The 20,576-nt window shown below is 45.6% G+C and overlaps 1 protein-coding gene across 1 annotated transcript in view; it reads left to right on the top strand.

Moving 5' to 3' along the window:
• Positions 1–20,576, top strand: part of nsd2 (nuclear receptor binding SET domain protein 2) — a 102,293-nt gene that overhangs the window by 70,570 nt on the left and 11,147 nt on the right. The window contains exons 15-17 of the mRNA XM_055862418.1: positions 13,906–14,009; positions 14,662–14,931; positions 18,116–18,232. Of these exons, the coding sequence (XP_055718393.1) occupies positions 13,906–14,009; positions 14,662–14,931; positions 18,116–18,232 (491 nt within the window). The remainder of the gene's footprint in view (positions 1–13,905; positions 14,010–14,661; positions 14,932–18,115; positions 18,233–20,576) is intronic.

Raw genomic sequence — 20,576 nt, 5'->3', positions numbered from 1 at the left:
GGGCCCCAAGTTACCTTTCCCTAGAGAGAAAGGAAAATGCAACTGCCCACAGTATAGTCCAAAAAGAGACATTCTAACTGACAAGTATCCCACGTAAGCATAATATGAAGATAAATAAAACATGTTATTTATCTATGTTACCTAACTAATTCTGATTCAACCACGACAAAGTGCACCAGTCCCTCCTGCAGCAAAGCTCACAACATGATGCTGCCACCCCCGTGCTTCACGGTTGGGATGGTGTTCTTCGGCTTGCAAGCCTCCCCCTTTTTTCTCCAAACATAACGATGGTCATTATGGCCAAACAGTTCTATTTTTGTTTCATCAGACCAGAGGACATTTCTCCAAAAAGTATGATCTTTGTCCCCATGTGCAGTTGCAAACCGTAGTCTGGCTTTTTTATGCCGGTTTTGGAGCAGTGGCTTCTTCCTTGCTGAGCGGCCTTTCAGGTTATGTCGATATAGGACTCGTTTTACTGTGGATATAGATACTTTTGTACCTGTTTCCTCCAGCATCTTCACAAGGTCCTTTGCTGTTGTTCTGGGATTGATTTGCACTTTTCGCACCACAGTACATTCATCTCTAGGAGACAGAACGTGTCTCCTTCCTGAGTGGTATGACGGCTGCGTGGTCCCATGGTGTTTATACTTGCGAACTATAGTTTGTACAGATGAACGTGGTACCTTCAGGCGTTTGGAAATTGCTCCCAAAGATGAACCAGACTTGTGGTCTACAATTTTTTTTTCTGAGGTCTTGGCTGATCTCTTGATTTTCCCATGATGCAAGGAGGCACTGAGTTTGAAGGTAGGCCTTGAAATACATCCACAGGTACACCTCCAATTGACTCATGATGTCAGAAGCTTCTAAAGCCGTGACATCATTTTCTGGAATTTTCCAAGCTGTTTAAAGGCACCGTCGACTTAGTGTATGTAAACTTTGACCCACTGGAATTGTGATACAGTGAAATAATCTGCCTGTAAACAATTGTTGGAAAAATTACTTGTCATACACAAAGTAGATGTCCTAACCAACTTGCCAAAGTTATAGTTTATTGACAAAAAAATTTGTTGAGTGGTTGAAAAATTTGTTTTAATGACTCCAACCTAATGTATGTAAACTTCAACAGTGTGGGTGTGTATATATATATCACTTACTATATATGTAGTTGTATGCTATAAGTGATGTCATATTTTCATACAGTTAAAAGTAAAAGTTTGGACACGTACTCATGCCATGGTTTAGCTTTTTCTCTCACTGTTTTCTACATTGTAGATTAATAGTGAAGACAAGCTATGAAATAACACACATGGAATCATGTAGTAACCAAAAAAGTGTTAATCAAAATCAACATGTATATTAGATTCTTCAAAGTAGCCACCCTTTGCCTTGACAGCTTTGTACACTCTTGGCATTCTCTCAACCAGCTTCATGAGGTAGTCACCTGTAATGCATTTCAATTAACAGGTGTGCCTTGCTCAAAGTTGCATTGTGGAATTTATTTTCTTAATGCGTTTGAGCCAATCAGTTGTGTTGTGACAAGGTAAGCGTGGTAAACAGAAGATAGCCCTATTTGGTAAAAGACCAAGTACATGTTATTATTTATTATAAAAAAATAAATGCTTAATAAATTGAAACTTTAACTAGGAAAGTCAGTTAAGAACAAATTCTTATTTACAATGACGGCGTACACCGGCCAAACCCGGAAGACGCTGGGCCAATTGTGCGCCGCCATATGGGACTCCCGAACACGGCCGGCTGCTCACAATTGTCCCAGCGTCATCCAGGTTTTGGCCGGGGTAGGCCGTCAAGAATCAGTCGCTGTAGTAGCTGACGTCTATAGTGTTGAGTCCTCCGCTTTACTCAAAGCCAGTGGCATGTCATTAGTAAAGATTGGAAAAAGTAGGTGGCCTAGACAGCTGCCCTGGGGAACTCCTGAATCAATCAATCAATTTTATTTTATATAGCCCTTCGTACATCAGCTAATATCTCGAAGTGCTGTACAGAAACCCAGCCTAAAACCCCAAACAGCTAGTAATGCAGGTGTAGAAGCACGGTGGCTAGGAAAAACTCCCTAGAAAGGCCAAAACCTAGGAAGAAACCTAGAGAGGAACCAGGCTATGAGGGGTGGCCAGTCCTCTTCTGGCTGTGCCGGGTGGAGATTATAACAGAACTATGCCAAGATGTTCAAAAATGTTCATAAGTGACAAGCATGGTCAAATAATAATCATGAATAATTTTCAGTTGGCTTTTCATAGCTGATCATTAAGAGTTTACCTGGATTATGTTGGAGAGGCTTCCATTAAAGAACACCCTCTGTGTTCTGTTAGACAGGTAACTCTTTATCCACATTATAGCAGGGGGTGTAAAGCCATAACACATTATAGCAGGGGGTGTAAAGCCATAACACAATATAGCAGGGGGTGTAAAGCCATAACACCCTCTGTGTTCTGTTAGACAGGTAACTCTTTATCCACAATATAGCAGGGGGTGTAAAGCCATAACACATTATAGCAGGGGGTATAAAGCCATAACACATTATAGCAGGGGGTGTAAAGCCATAACACATTATAGCAGGGGATGTAAAGCCATAACACATTATAACACGGGGTGTAAAGCCATAACACATTATAGCAGGGGGTGTAAAGCCATAACACATTATAGCAGGGGGTGTAAAGCCATAACACATTATAGCAGGGGGTGTAAAGCCATAACACATTATAGCAGGGGGTGTAAAGCCATAACACATTATAGCAGGGGGTGTAAAGCCATAACACATTATAGCAGGGGGTGTAAAGCCATAACACATTATAGCAGGGGGTGTAAAGCCATAACACATTATAGCAGGGGGTGTAAAGCCATAACACATTATAGCAGGGGGTGTAAAGCCACAACACATTATAGCAGGGGGTGTAAAGCCACAACACATTATAGCAGGGGGTGTAAAGCCACAACACATTATAGCAGGGGGTGTAAAGCCACAACACATTATAGCAGGGGGTGTAAAGCCACAACACATTATAGCAGGGGGTGTAAAGCCACAACACATTATAGCAGGGGGTGTAAAGCCACAACACATTATAGCAGGGGGTGTAAAGCCACAACACATTATAGCAGGGGGTGTAAAGCCACAACACATTATAGCAGGGGGTGTAAAGCCACAACACATTATAGCAGGGGGTGTAAAGCCACAACACATTATAGCAGGGGGTGTAAAGCCACAACACATTATAGCAGGGGGTGTAAAGCCACAACACATTATAGCAGGGGGTGTAAAGCCACAACACATTATAGCAGGGGGTGTAAAGCCACAACACATTATAGCAGGGGGTGTAAAGCCACAACACATTATAGCAGGGGGTGTAAAGCCACAACACATTATAGCAGGGGGTGTAAAGCCACAACACATTATAGCAGGGGGTGTAAAGCCACAACACATTATAGCAGGGGGTGTAAAGCCACAACACATTATAGCAGGGGGTGTAAAGCCATAACACATACGTTTTTACAGCGCAGACTGAACGATAATGTGAAAAGCTGCACTAAAGTCTAACAAGACAGCACCACAATCTTTTTATCATCAATTTCGCTCAGCCAATTAGTAAAATCTATTTTTATTGTCCACATACACATGGTTAGCAGATGTTATTGGTCACATGGTTAGCAGATGTTAATGGTCACATGGTTAGCAGATGTTAATGGTCACATGGTTAGCAGATGGTATTGGTCACATACACATGGTTAGTAGATGTTATTGGTCACATGGTTAGCAGATGTTATTGGTCACATGGTTAGCAGATGTTATTGGACACATGGTTAGTAGATGTTATTGGTCACATGGTTAGTAGATGTTATTGGTCACATGGTTAGCAGATGTTATCGGTCACATGGTTAGCAGATGTTATTGTCACATGGTTAGCAGATGTTATTGGTCACATACACATGGTTAGCAGATGCTATTGGTCACATGGTTAGCAGATGTTATTGGTCACATGGTTAGCAGATGTTATTGGTCACATGGTTAGCAGATGTTATTGGTCACATGGTTAGCAGATGTTATTGGTCACATGGTTAGCAGATGTTATTGGTCACATGGTTAGCAGATGGTATTGGTCACATGGTTAGCAGATGGTATTGGTCACATGGTTAGCAGATGTTATTGTCACATGGTTAGCAGATGTTATTGTCACATGGTTAGCAGATGTTATTGGTCACATGGTTAGCAGATGGTATTGGTCACATGGTTAGCAGATGGTATTGGTCACATACACATGGTTAGCAGATGGTATTGGTCACATACACATGGTTAGCAGATGTTATTGGTCACATGGTTAGCAGATGTTATTGGTCACATGGTTAGCAGATGTTATTGTCACATGGTTAGCAGATGTTATTGGTCACATCTACATGGTTAGCAGATGTTATTGGTCACATGGTTAGCAGATGTTATTAGTCACATGGTTAGCAGATGTTATTAGTCACATGGTTAGCAGATGTTATTGGTCACATGGTTAGCAGATGTTATTGGTCACATGGTTAGCAGATGGTATTGGTCACATGGTTAGCAGATGGTATTGGTCACATACACATGGTTAGCAGATGTTATTGTCACATGAGTAGCAGATGTTATTGGTCACATGGTTAGCAGATGTTATTGGTCACATGGTTAGCAGATGGTATTGGTCACATGGTTAGCAGATGGTATTGGTCACATACACATGGTTAGCAGATGTTATTGGTCACATGGTTAGCAGATGTTATTGGTCACATGGTTAGCAGATGTTATTGTCACATGGTTAGCAGATGTTATTGGTCACATCTACATGGTTAGCAGATGTTATTGGTCACATGGTTAGCAGATGTTATTAGTCACATGGTTAGCAGATGTTATTAGTCACATGGTTAGCAGATGTTATTGGTCACATGGTTAGCAGATGTTATTGTCACATGGTTAGCAGATGTTATTGGTCACATGGTTAGCAGATGTTATTGGTCACATGGTTAGCAGATGTTATTGGTCCCATGGTTAGCAGATGATATTGGTCCCATGGTTAGCAGATGTTATTGGTCACATGGTTAGCAGATGTTATTGTCACATGGTTAGCAGATGTTATTGGTCACATGGTTAGCAGATGTTATTGGTCACATGGTTAGCAGATGTTATTAGTCACATGGTTAGCAGATGTTATTAGTCACATGGTTAGCAGATGTTATTGGTCACATGGTTAGCAGATGTTATTGGTCACATGGTTAGCAGATGTTATTGGTCACATGGTTAGCAGGTGTTATTGGTCACATGGTTAGCAGGTGTTATTGGTCACATGGTTAGCAGATGTTATTGGACACATGGTTAGTAGATGTTATTGGTCACATGGTTAGTAGATGTTATTGGTCACATGGTTAGCAGATGTTATTGGTCACATGGTTAGCAGATGTTATTGTCACATGGTTAGCAGATGCTATTGGTCACATGGTTAGCAGATGCTATTGGTCACATGGTTAGCAGATGTTATTGGTCACATGGTTAGCAGATGTTATTGGTCACATGGTTAGCAGATGTTATTGGTCACATGGTTAGCAGATGTTATTGGTCACATGGTTAGCAGATGTTATTGGTCACATGGTTAGCAGATGTTATTGGTCACATGGTTAGCAGATGGTATTGGTCACATGGTTAGCAGATGGTATTGGTCACATACACATGGTTAGCAGATGTTATTGTCACATGAGTAGCAGATGTTATTGGTCACATGGTTAGCAGATGGTATTGGTCACATGGTTAGCAGATGGTATTGGTCACATACACATGGTTAGCAGATGTTATTGGTCACATGGTTAGCAGATGTTATTGGTCACATGGTTAGCAGATGTTATTGTCACATGGTTAGCAGATGTTATTGGTCACATCTACATGGTTAGCAGATGTTATTGGTCACATGGTTAGCAGATGTTATTAGTCACATGGTTAGCAGATGTTATTAGTCACATGGTTAGCAGATGTTATTGGTCACATGGTTAGCAGATGTTATTGGTCACATGGTTAGCAGATGGTATTGGTCACATGGTTAGCAGATGGTATTGGTCACATACACATGGTTAGCAGATGTTATTGTCACATGAGTAGCAGATGTTATTGGTCACATGGTTAGCAGATGTTATTGGTCACATGGTTAGCAGATGGTATTGGTCACATGGTTAGCAGATGGTATTGGTCACATACACATGGTTAGCAGATGTTATTGGTCACATGGTTAGCAGATGTTATTGGTCACATGGTTAGCAGATGTTATTGTCACATGGTTAGCAGATGTTATTGGTCACATCTACATGGTTAGCAGATGTTATTGGTCACATGGTTAGCAGATGTTATTAGTCACATGGTTAGCAGATGTTATTGGTCACATGGTTAGCAGATGTTATTGTCACATGGTTAGCAGATGTTATTGGTCACATGGTTAGCAGATGTTATTGGTCACATGGTTAGCAGATGTTATTGGTCCCATGGTTAGCAGATGATATTGGTCCCATGGTTAGCAGATGTTATTGGTCACATGGTTAGCAGATGTTATTGTCACATGGTTAGCAGATGTTATTGGTCACATGGTTAGCAGATGTTATTGGTCACATGGTTAGCAGATGTTATTAGTCACATGGTTAGCAGATGTTATTAGTCACATGGTTAGCAGATGTTATTGGTCACATGGTTAGCAGATGTTATTGGTCACATGGTTAGCAGATGTTATTGGTCACATGGTTAGCAGATGTTATTGGTCACATGGTTAGCAGATGTTATTGGTCACATGGTTAGCAGATGTTATTGGTCACATGGTTAGCAGATGTTATTGGTCACATGGTTAGCAGATGGTATTGGTCACATGGTTAGCAGATGGTATTGGTCACATACACATGGTTAGCAGATGTTATTGTCACATGAGTAGCAGATGTTATTGGTCACATGGTTAGCAGATGGTATTGGTCACATGGTTAGCAGATGGTATTGGTCACATACACATGGTTAGCAGATGTTATTGGTCACATGGTTAGCAGATGTTATTGGTCACATGGTTAGCAGATGTTATTGTCACATGGTTAGCAGATGTTATTGGTCACATCTACATGGTTAGCAGATGTTATTGGTCACATGGTTAGCAGATGTTATTAGTCACATGGTTAGCAGATGTTATTAGTCACATGGTTAGCAGATGTTATTGGTCACATGGTTAGCAGATGTTATTGGTCACATGGTTAGCAGATGGTATTGGTCACATGGTTAGCAGATGGTATTGGTCACATACACATGGTTAGCAGATGTTATTGTCACATGAGTAGCAGATGTTATTGGTCACATGGTTAGCAGATGTTATTGGTCACATGGTTAGCAGATGGTATTGGTCACATGGTTAGCAGATGGTATTGGTCACATACACATGGTTAGCAGATGTTATTGGTCACATGGTTAGCAGATGTTATTGGTCACATGGTTAGCAGATGTTATTGTCACATGGTTAGCAGATGTTATTGGTCACATCTACATGGTTAGCAGATGTTATTGGTCACATGGTTAGCAGATGTTATTAGTCACATGGTTAGCAGATGTTATTAGTCACATGGTTAGCAGATGTTATTGGTCACATGGTTAGCAGATGTTATTGTCACATGGTTAGCAGATGTTATTGGTCACATGGTTAGCAGATGTTATTGGTCACATGGTTAGCAGATGTTATTGGTCCCATGGTTAGCAGATGATATTGGTCCCATGGTTAGCAGATGTTATTGGTCACATGGTTAGCAGATGTTATTGTCACATGGTTAGCAGATGTTATTGGTCACATGGTTAGCAGATGTTATTGGTCACATGGTTAGCAGATGTTATTAGTCACATGGTTAGCAGATGTTATTAGTCACATGGTTAGCAGATGTTATTGGTCACATGGTTAGCAGATGTTATTGGTCACATGGTTAGCAGATGTTATTGGTCACATGGTTAGCAGGTGTTATTGGTCACATGGTTAGCAGGTGTTATTGGTCACATGGTTAGCAGATGTTATTGTCACATGGTTAGCAGATGTTATTGGTCACATGGTTAGCAGATGTTATTGGTCACATGGTTAGCAGATGTTATTGGTCACATGGTTAGCAGATGTTATTGGTCACATGGTTAGCAGGTGTTATTGGTCACATGGTTAGCAGATGTTATTGGTCACATGGTTAGCAGGTGTTATTGGTCACATGGTTAGCAGATGTTATTGTATAGTGAAATGCTTCTAGATCTGACAGTGCAGCAGTATCTAACAGGTTTTGTTGTGGAATTGTTAGATATTACCTAATACACACAATCTAGTAATGGAATGGGATAAGAATATATATAAGTTTAAAATATATGGATGAGCAGTGACAGAACGGCTAAGACGCAACAGATAGTGAAGGAGACAGTATACATGTATATGAGATGAGTAATGCGAGATATGTAAACATTAAAGTGACTAGTGTTCCATTAAAGTGGCCAATGATAACAAGTCTATGTAGACAGCAGCCTCTCTGTGTTAGTGATGGCTGTTTAACAACCTGATGGCCTTGAGATAGAAGCTGTTTTTCAGTCTCTCGGTCCCTGCTTTGATGCACCTGTACTGACCTCGCCTTCTGGATGATAGCGGGGTGAACAGGCAGTGGCTCGGGTGGTTGTTGTCCTTGATGATCTTTATGGCCTTCCTGTGACATCGGGTGGTGTAGGTGTCCTGGAGGGCAGGTAGTTTGCCCCTGGTGATGCGTTGTGCAGGCCGCACCACACTCTGGAGAGCCTTACGGTTGTGGGAAGTGCATTTGCTGTACCAGGTGATGCTACAGGATGCTATCAATTGTACATCTCCAAAAGTTTTAGGTGACAAGCCACATTTCTTCAGCCTCCTGAGGTTGAAAAGGTGCTGTTGCGCCTTCACCACACTGTCTGTGTGAGTGGACCATTTCAGTTTGTCCGTGATATGTACGCAGAGGAACTTACCTTTCCACCTTCTCCTGCTGTCCTGTCGATGTGGATAGGGGGGTGCTCCCTCTGTTGTTTCCTGAAGTCCACCATCATCTTTTGTCTTGTTGACTTTGAGTGAGAGGATATTTTTTCCTGACACCACACTCCAAGGGCCCTCACCTCCTCCCTGTAGGCCGTCTCGTCGTCGTTGGTAATCAAGCCTGCCACTGTTGTGTCATCTGCAAACTTGATGATTGAGTTGGAGGCGTGCATGGCCACGCAGTTGTGGGTGAACAGGGAGTACAGGAGGGGGCTGAGAACGCACCCTTGTGGGGCCCCTGTGTTGACACCTGGGGGCAGCCCGTCAGGAAGTCCAGGACCCAGTTGCACAGGGCGGGGTCGAGACCCAGGGTCTCAAGCTTGATGAGTTTGGAGGGTACTATGGGTACAATGGCAAGTGGGTCTAGGGTGACAGGCAGGATGGAGGTGATATGATCCTTGACTCGTCTCTCGAAGCTCTTCATGATGACAGAAGTGAGTGCTACGGGGCGGTAGTCATTTAGTTCAGTTATCTTTGCCTTCTTGAGTACAGGAACAACGGTGGCCATCTTGAAGCATGTGGGTACAGTAGATTGGGATAGGAACAGGTTTAATATGCCTGTAAGCACACCAGCCAGCTGGTCTGCGCATGCTCTGAGCGCATGCGCAATACATTGGCCAATCGGTTGTGAAGCCAGACTTACTGGCCATTCCTTTTGGATCATCTCTCTCAACCATAAAATGTTTTAATTCCTCAACGTTTTTAGTAATTTTCTTAAACGGGTGCAGTGACTGTAATAGTGTCTGGTTGCTCCACATTACACACCACAGACAAACAAATATTCTTTACGCCAACAACATAGGAATCACTACAAAACATATACACTATATTAGGCCTTTGGAAACGTTGGTTTTCATAGATATGGCCACTATATTGTGATCACTACATCCGATGGATTTGGACACTGCTTTAAAGCACATTTCTGCAGCCAGGTTGAACCAGGTTGAACCAGGTTGAACCAGGTTGCCAGCACTGGTTACAGAACCAGGTTGAACCAGGTTGCCAGCACTAGAGGCCACGGGGCCAGATATGATCAGAGAGGCCACAGGGCCAGATATGATCAGAGAGGCCACAGGGCCAGATGTGATCAGAGAGGCCACAGGGCCAGATATGATCAGAGAGGCCACAGGGCCAGATGTGATCAGAGAGGCCACAGGGCCAGATGTGATCAGAGAGGACACGGGGCCAGATGTGATCAGAGAGGGCACGGGGCCAGATGTGATCAGAGAGGACACGGGGCCAGATGTGATCAGAGAGGGCACGGGGCCAGATGTGATCAGAGAAGACACGGGGCCAGATGTGATCAGAGAGGACACGGGGCCAGATGTGATCAGAGAGGACACGGGGCCAGATATGATCAGAGAGGACACGGGGCCAGATGTGATCAGAGAGGACACGGGGCCAGATGTGATCAGAGAGGACACGGGGCCAGATGTGATCAGAGAGGACACGGGGCCAGATGTGATCAGAGAGGACACGGGGCCAGATGTGATCAGAGAGGACACGGGGCCAGATGTGATCAGAGAGGACACGGGGCCAGATGTGATCAGAGAGGACACGGGGCCAGATGTGATCAGAGAGGACACGGGGCCAGATGTGATCAGAGAGGACACGGGGCCAGATGTGATCAGAGAGGACACGGGGCCAGATGTGATCAGAGAGGACACGGGGCCAGATGTGATCAGAGAGGACACGGGGCCAGATGTGATCAGAGAGGACACGGGGCCAGATGTGATCAGAGAGGACACGGGGCCAGATGTGATCAGAGAGGACACGGGGCCAGATGTGATCAGAGAGGACACGGGGCCAGATGTGATCAGAGAGGACACGGGGCCAGATGTGATCAGAGAGGACACGGGGCCAGATGTGATCAGAGAGGACACGGGGCCAGATGTGATCAGAGAGGACACGGGGCCAGATGTGATCAGAGAGGACACGGGGCCAGATGTGATCAGAGAGGACACGGGGCCAGATGTGATCAGAGAGGACACGGGGCCAGATGTGATCAGAGAGGACACGGGGCCAGATGTGATCAGAGAGGACACGGGGCCAGATGTGATCAGAGAGGACACGGGGCCAGATGTGATCAGAGAGGGCACGGGGCCAGATGTGATCAGAGAGGGCACGGGGCCAGATGTGATCAGAGAGGGCACGGGGCCAGATGTGATCAGAGAGGGCACGGGGCCAGATGTGATCAGAGAGGGCACGGGGCCAGATGTGATCAGAGAGGGCACGGGGCCAGATGTGATCAGAGAGGACACGGGGCCAGATGTGATCAGAGAGGACACGGGGCCAGATGTGATCAGAGAGGACACGGGGCCAGATGTGATCAGAGAGGACACGGGGCCAGATGTGATCAGAGAGGACACGGGGCCAGATGTGATCAGAGAGGACACGGGGCCAGATGTGATCAGAGAGGACACGGGGCCAGATGTGATCAGAGAGGACACGGGGCCAGATGTGATCAGAGAGGACACGGGGCCAGATGTGATCAGAGAGGACACGGGGCCAGATGTGATCAGAGAGGACACGGGGCCAGATGTGATCAGAGAGGACACGGGGCCAGATGTGATCAGAGAGGACACGGGGCCAGATGTGATCAGAGAGGACACGGGGCCAGATGTGATCAGAGAGGGCACGGGGCCAGATGTGATCAGAGAGGGCACGGGGCCAGATGTGATCAGAGAGGGCACGGGGCCAGATGTGATCAGAGAGGGCACGGGGCCAGATGTGATCAGAGAGGGCACGGGGCCAGATGTGATCAGAGAGGGCACGGGGCCAGATGTGATCAGAGAGGGCACGGGGCCAGATGTGATCAGAGAGGGCACGGGGCCAGATGTGATCAGAGAGGGCACGGGGCCAGATGTGATCAGAGAGGGCACGGGGCCAGATGTGATCAGAGAGGGCACGGGGCCAGATGTGATCAGAGAGGGCACGGGGCCAGATGTGATCAGAGAGGGCACGGGGCCAGATGTGATCAGAGAGGGCACGGGGCCAGATGTGATCAGAGAGGGCACGGGGCCAGATGTGATCAGAGAGGGCACGGGGCCAGATGTGATCAGAGAGGGCACGGGGCCAGATGTGATCAGAGAGGGCACGGGGCCAGATGTGATCAGAGAGGGCACGGGGCCAGATGTGATCAGAGAGGGCACGGGGCCAGATGTGATCAGAGAGGGCACGGGGCCAGATGTGATCAGAGAGGGCACGGGGCCAGATGTGATCAGAGAGGGCACGGGGCCAGATGTGATCAGAGAGGGCACGGGGCCAGATGTGATCAGAGAGGGCACGGGGCCAGATGTGATCAGAGAGGGCACGGGGCCAGATGTGATCAGAGAGGGCACGGGGCCAGATGTGATCAGAGAGGGCACGGGGCCAGATGTGATCAGAGAGGGCACGGGGCCAGATGTGATCAGAGAGGGCACGGGGCCAGATGTGATCAGAGAGGGCACGGGGCCAGATGTGATCAGAGGGCACGGGGCCAGATGTGATCAGAGGGCACGGGGCCAGATGTGATCAGAGAGGGCACGGGGCCAGATGTGATCAGAGGGCACGGGGCCAGATGTGATCAGAGAGGGCACGGGGCCAGATGTGATCAGAGAGGGCACGGGGCCAGATGTGATCAGAGAGGGCACGGGGCCAGATGTGATCAGAGAGGGCACGGGGCCAGATGTGATCAGAGAGGGCACGGGGCCAGATGTGATCAGAGAGGGCACGGGGCCAGATGTGATCAGAGAGGGCACGGGGCCAGATGTGATCAGAGAGGGCACGGGGCCAGATGTGATCAGAGAGGGCACGGGGCCAGATGTGATCAGAGAGGGCACGGGGCCAGATGTGATCAGAGAGGGCACGGGGCCAGATGTGATCAGAGAGGGCACGGGGCCAGATGTGATCAGAGAGGGCACGGGGCCAGATGTGATCAGAGAGGGCACGGGGCCAGATGTGATCAGAGAGGGCACGGGGCCAGATGTGGCCAGAGATCATGAAGCATGATCGATGATAAACGCAAATTCGACCATCACCCCTTGTGAGACAAGACGGCGACTCGTCAGTAAAGAACACTTTTTGCCAGTCTTGTCTGGTCCAGCGACAGTGGGTTTGTGCCCATAGGCGACGTTGTTGCTGGTGATGTCTGGTGAGAACCTGCCTTACAACAAGCCTACAAGCCCTCAGTCCAGCCTCTCTCAGCCAATTGAGGACAGTCTGAGCACTGATGGAGGGATTGTGCGTTCCTTGTGTAACTCAGGCAGTTGTTGCCATCCTGTACCTGTCCCGCAGGTGTGATGTTCGGATGTACCGATCCTGTGCAGGTGTTGTTACACGTGGTCTGCCACTGCGAGGACGATCAGCTGTCCGTCCTGTCTTCCTGTAGCGCTGTCTTAGCCGTCTCACAGTACGGACGTTGCAATTTATTGCCCTGGCCACATTTGCCGTCCTCATGCCTCCTTGTAGCATGCCTAAGGGTTACACGCAGATAAGGGACCCTGGGCATCTTTCTTTGGTGTTTTTCAGAGTCAGTAGAAAGGCCTCTTTAGTGTCCTAAGTTTTCATAACTGTGACCTTAATTGCCTACCGTCTATAAGCTGTTAGTGTCTTAACACCCGTTCCACAGGTGCATGTTCATTAATTGTTTATGGTTCATTGAACAAGCATGGGAAAGAGTGTTAACTTCACAGATCTTCATTGTAAAGGCTTTTATTTGGATTTTTACTAATTATCTTTGAAAGACAGTGTCCTGAAAAGGGCCGTTTCTTTTTTTTGCTGAGTTTATATTAATTTTGGTTATAATATAACTACATGTTATAGTGTAACTGTAAGAGGACAGAATATAACAATATAATCTCTCCAGCGCTGGTGGAGGCGGAGACTCGCTTCAAGGAGATCAAGATGGAACGGGAGGCCAAGGAGACGCAGGAGAACAACAGGAAACCACCTCCGTACAAATACATCAAGGTCTGAACGCTATAACCCTTTAACGGTACTCTAACCCTTTAACGGTACTCTAACTCTAACCCTAACCCTTTAACGGTACTCTAACCCTTTAACGGTACTCTAACCCTTTAACGGTACTCTAACCCTAACCCTTTAACGGTACTCTAACCCTAACCCTTTAACGGTACTCTAACCCTAACCCTTTAACGGTACTCTAACCCTAACCCTTTAACGGTACTCTAACCCTTTAACGGTACTCTAACCCTTTAACGGTACTCTAACCCTTTAACGGTACTCTAACCCTTTAACGGTACTCTAACCCTTTAACGGTACTCTAACCCTTTAACGGTACTCTAACCCTTTAACGGTACTCTAACCCTTTAACGGTACTCTAACCCTTTAACGGTACTCTAACCCTAACCCTTTAACGGTACTCTAACCCTAACCCTTTAACGGTACTCTAACCCTAACCCTTTAACGGTACTCTAACCCTAACCCTTTAACGGTACTCTAACCCTAACCCTTTAACGGTACTCTAACCCTAACCCTTTAACGGTACTCTAACCCTAACCCTTTAACGGTACTCTTCTGTCGTGAAACTGTCCAACCCAGTCCAGTTTTGATATATCACATGTATGTAATAGTTGTTCTCCCCTGTGTGTGTGTTCTGCAGATCAACAAGCCGTGTGGCCGGGTGCAAGTCTACACAGCCGACGTGTCGGAGATCCCCAAGTGTAACTGTAAGCCCACGGACGAGAAGCCGTGTGGGTTTGAGTCAGAATGTCTGAACAGGATGTTGATGTACGAGTGCCACCCTCAGGTCTGTCCCAACGCAGAGCGATGCTGCAACCAGGGCTTCACCAAGAGACACTACCCAGAGACTAAGATCATCAAGACTGCTGGCAAGGGCTGGGGCCTGGTGGCACTACGGGATATTAAGAAGGTATATTTATTATATATCCAGTGCATTCAGAAAGTATTCAGACCCCTTGACTTTTTCTACATGTTGTTACATTACAGCCTTATTCTAAAATGGATTAAATAGTTTTTTCCCTCATCAATCTACACACGATACCACATGACAAAGCAAAACAGCATTTTTAGAATTTTTCAAATGTATTAAAAATAAATAATATTAAATGTATCAAGTATTCAGACCCTTTACTCAGTACTTTGTTGAAGCACCTTTGGCAGCGATTACAACCTCTAGTCTTCTTGGGTTTGACGCTACAAGCTTGGTACACCTGTATTTGGGGAGTTTCTCCCATTCTTCTCTGCAGATCCTCTCAAGCTCTGTCAGGTTGGATGGGGAGCGTCGCTGCAGAGCTATTTTAAGGTCTCTCCAGAGATGTTCGATCGGGGCTCTAGCTGGTCCATTTGGGATTTGTCCTGAAGCCACTCCTGTATTGTCTTGGCTGTGTGCTTAGGGTCGTTGTCCTATTGGAAGGTGAACCTTCACCCCAGTCTGAGGTCCTGAGAGCTCTGGAGCAGGTTTTCATCAAAGATTTCTGTACTTTGTTCAGTTCATCTTTCCCTCGATCCTGACTAGTCTCCTAGTCCCTGCCGCAGAAAGACATCCCCACATCATGATGTTTCCTCCTGAGGTGACGTTTGGCATTCAGGCCAAAGAGTAAACTCATGGTTTCATCAGACCAGAGAATCTTGTGAGTCGTTTAGGTGCTATTTGGCAAAGTCCAAGTGGGCTGTCATGTGCCTTTTACTGAGGAGTGGCTTCCGTCTGGCCACTCTACCATAAAGGCCTGATTGGTGGAATGCTGCAGAGATGGTTGTCCTTCTGGAAGGTTCTCCCATCTCCACAGAGGAACTCTGTCAGAGTGACCATCGGGTTCTTGGTCACCTCCCTGACCAAGGCCCTTCTCCCCCGATTGCTCAGTTTGGCCGGGTGAGCAGCTCTAGGAAGAGTCTTGGTGGTTCCAAACTTCTTCCATTTAAGAATGATGGAGGCCACTGTGTTCTTGGGGACCTTCAATGCTGCAGAAATGTTTTGGTACCCTTCCCCAGATCTGTTCCTAGACAGTCCTGTCTCTGAGCTCTACAGACAACTCCTTCGACCTCATGTCTGGTTTTTGCTCTGACATGCACTGTCAACTGTGGGACCTTATATAGACAGGTGTGTGCCTTTCCAAATCATGACCAATCAGGTGAATTTACCACAGATGGACTCCATTCAAGTTGTAGAAACATCTCAAAGATGATCAATGGAAACAGGATGCACCTGAGTTCCATTTAGAGTCTCATAGTAAAGGGTCTGAATACTTATTTAAATAACGTATTTCCGTTTGCAAAAATATAAACCTTTTCGCTTTGTCATTATTGGGTATTGTGTGACAATTTCGATGTATTTTTAATTGAATCCATTTTAGAATAAGGCTGTAATGTAACACTATCCCTTAATATCGTTTCGTCTCGTGGCTATGACCATGTCACAGCCATGATAAACATGGCATGACACTTTTCTTAAATATATTATAGATATTTATATTATTATACAAAAGCTGAGGAGAGGCTCAGTGTAGTTTATAAAAGATGACAAATCAAATCTGTCACATGCGCCGAATACAACCGGTGTAGACCTAACTGAAATGCTTACTGACCAGCCCTTAACCAACCGGTGTAGACCTAACTGAAATGCTTACTGACCAGCCCTTAACCAACCGGTGTAGACCTAACTGAAATGCTTACTGACGAGCACTTAACCAACCGGTGTAGACCTAACTGAAATGCTTGCTGACGAGCCCTTAACCAACCGGTGTAGACCTTACTGTGAAATGCTTACTGACGAGCCCTTAACCAACCGGTGTAGACCTTACTGAAATGCTTACTGACGAGCCCTTAACCAACCGGTGTAGACCTAACTGAAATGCTTACTGACGAGCCCTTAACCAACCGGTGTAGACCTTACTGTGAAATGCTTACTGACGAGCCCTTAACCAACCGGTGTAGACCTTACTGTGAAATGCTTACTGACGAGCCCTTAACCAACCGGTGTAGACCTTACTGTGAAATGCTTACTGACAAGCCAACAATGCAGTACAAGAAATAGTTAAGAAAATATTTACTAAAAACTAAAGTAATAAAATAACAATGGCTATATACAGGGATTACTGGTACCGAGGAAATTCTTTGGCCTTCCTCTGACACCGCCTGGTATAGAGGTCCTGGATGGCAGGACGCTTGGCCCCAGTGATGTACTATCCTCTGTAGCGCCTTACGGTCAGATGCCGAGCAGTTTCTGTACCAGGCGGTGATGCAACCAGTCAGGATGCCCTCAGGTGCGGCTTTAGAACTTTTTAAGGATCTGGGGATCCATTCCAAAGATTTTCAGTCTCCTGAAGGGGTAAAGGTGTTGTCTTGGTGTGTTTGGACCATGATAGTTCGTTGGTGGGCAACAAGGAACTTGAAACTCTCAACCCGCTCCATTACAGCCCTGTCGATGGGGGTGGGCTGGGCTCTCCTTTTCCTGTAGTCCACGATCAGCTCCCTTTGTCACGTTGAGGGAGAGGTTGTTGTCCTGGCACCACACGGCCAGGTCTCTGACCTCCTCCCTATAGGCTGTCTCATCGTTGTCGGTGATCAGGCTAAACCACTGTTGTCGTCAGCAAACTTAATGATGGCGTTGGAGTCATGCGTGGCCACTCAGTCGTCGGTGAACAACGAGTACAGGAGGGGACTGAGCACACACCCCTGAGGGGTCCCCGTGTTAAGGATCAGCGTGGCAGATGTGTTACCTACCCTTACCACCTGGGGGCGGCCCGTCAGAAAGTCCAGGATCCAGTAACAGAGGGAGGTGTTTAGTCCCAGGGTCCTTAGCTTAGTGATGAGCTTTGAGGGCACTATGGTGTTGAACGCTGAGATGTAGTTAATGAACAGCATTCTCACATAGGTGTTCCTTTTGTCCAGGTGGGAAAGGGGAGTGTGGAGTGGAATAGAGACCGCATCATCTGTGGATCTGTTGGGGCGGTATGCAAATTGGAGTGGGTCTAGGGTTTCTGGGATAATGGTGTTGATGTGAGCCATGACCAGCCCTTCAAAGCACTAGATGGCGATCAGTAATCTGATTTGGTGAAGGTATATCTGTGATCTGATTGGTGAATGCCTCTCCGCAGGGTGAGTTTGTGAATGAGTACATCGGAGAGCTGATCGATGAAGAGGAATGTCGCTCCAGGATCAAGTACTACCAGGAGAATGACATCACTCACTTCTATATGCTCACCATCGACAAGGTACCCTCCCTGGTGTAGTACACTATCCTCCCTGGTGTAGTACACTATCCTCCCTGGTGTAGTACACTATCCTCCCTGGTGTAGTACACTATCCTCCCTGGTGTAGTACACTATCCTCCCTGGTGTAGTACACTATCCTCCCTGGTGTAGTACACTATCCTCCCTGGTGTAGTACACTATCCTCCCTGGTGTAGTACACTATCCTCCCTGGTGGGTAGTACGCTATCCTCCCTGGTGGGTAGTACGCTATCCTCCCTGGTGGGTAGTACGCTATCCTCCCTGGTGGGTAGTACGCTATCCTCCCTGGTGGGTAGTACGCTATCCTCCCTGGTGGGTAGTACGCTATCCTCCCTGGTGGGTAGTACGCTATCCTCCCTCTCGGGTAGTAAATTATATTTTTTGTCATTTAGCGGATGCTCAAATCCAGAGCGATTTACTGCCAGGTGGGACAGCCACATATCATAGACAGCTACTTTATTAAGGAAAAATAGACTTACTATCAGCGTATCAGAGCTAGTAAGGGGGATGTGGTATTATTTAAAATATTTATTGAAGAGGGAGGGTTTCAGATGTTTTGGGAAGATGGACAGGGACTCTGCTGTCCTAGCGTCAGGGAGGAAGCGTTCCACCATTGGAGTGCCAGGATAGAGCTGTCTGCTCCAGCATTGGAGGACCTGCCTGTCTGTGGCTGTGTCCTTGTCTGCCGGAGCCACAGGAACAGTATTGCTTTGGGGATGTTACACTCAAGACCTCTGTGACATTACAGAAAACAATACTACATAGCTATAGCTGTAGCTCTACTTCAATACTACACATCTGTAGCTCTGCTTCAATACTACTCATCTATAGCTGTAGCTCTACTTCAATACTACACAGCTGTAGCTCTACTTCAATACTATACATCTGTAGCTCTACTTCAATACTACACATCTGTAGCTCTGCTTCAATACTACACATCTGTAGCTCTACTTCAATACTACTCATCTATAGCTGTAGCTCTACTTCAATACTACACAGCTGTAGCTCTACTTCAATACTATACATCTGTAGCTCTACTTCAATACTACACATCTGTAGCTCTGCTTCAATACTACACATCTGTAGCTCTACTTCAATACTACACATCTGTAGCTCTGCTTCAATACTACACATCTGTAGCTCTACTTTAATACTACACATCTGTAGCTCTGCTTCAATACTACACATATATAGCTGTAGCTCTACTTCAATACTACACATCTATAGCTGTACTTCAATACTACACATCTATAGCTGTACTTCAATACTACACATCTGTAGCTGTAGCTCTACTTTAATACTACACATCTATAGCTGTAGCTCTACTTCAATACTACACATCTATAGCTGTAGCTCTACTTCAATACTACACATCTATAGCTGTACTTCAATACTACACATCTGTAGCTGTAGCTCTACTTTAATACTACACATCTATAGCTGTAGCTCTACTTCAATACTACACATCTATAGCTGTAGCTCTACTTTAATGCTACACATCTATAGCTGTAGCTCTACTTCAATACTACACATCTATAGCTGTACTTCAATACTACACATCTATAGCTGTACTTCAATACTACACATCTATAGCTGTAGCTCTACTTCAATACTACACATCTATAGCTGTACTTCAATACTACACATCTATAGCTGTAGCTCTACTTCAATACTACACATCTATAGCTGTAGCTCTACTTCAATACTACACATCTGTAGCTGTAGCTGTACTTCAATACTACACATCTATAGCTGTACTTCAATACTACACATCTATAGCTGTACTTCAATACTACACATCTATAGCTGTAGCTCTACTTTAATACTACACATCTATAGCTCTACTTTAATACTACACATCTGTAGCTCTACTTCAATACTACACATCTATAGCTGTAGCTCTACTTCAATACTACACATCTATAGCTCTACTTCAATACTACACATCTATAGCTGTAGCTCTACTTTAATACTACACATCTATAGCTGTAGCTGTACTTCAATACTACACATCTATAGCTGTACTTCAATACTACACATCTATAGCTGTAGCTCTACTTCAATACTACACATCTATAGCTGTACTTCAATACTACACATATATAGCTGTAGCTCTACTTTAATACTACACATCTATAGCTGTAGCTCTACTTCAATACTACACATCTATAGCTGTACTTCAATACTACACATCTATAGCTGTAGCTCTACTTCAATACTACACATCTATAGCTGTACTTCAATACTACACATCTATAGCTGTAGCTCTACTTTAATACTACACATCTATAGCTGTAGCTCTACTTCAATACTACACATCTATAGC

This window comes from Salvelinus fontinalis, chromosome 15 (genome assembly GCF_029448725.1).
Source record: "Salvelinus fontinalis isolate EN_2023a chromosome 15, ASM2944872v1, whole genome shotgun sequence".
Taxonomy (NCBI): Eukaryota; Metazoa; Chordata; class Actinopteri; order Salmoniformes; family Salmonidae; genus Salvelinus; species Salvelinus fontinalis.
The sequence above is the reverse complement of the archived record's forward strand: the minus strand, read 5'-3'. Positions and strand labels throughout refer to the sequence as shown.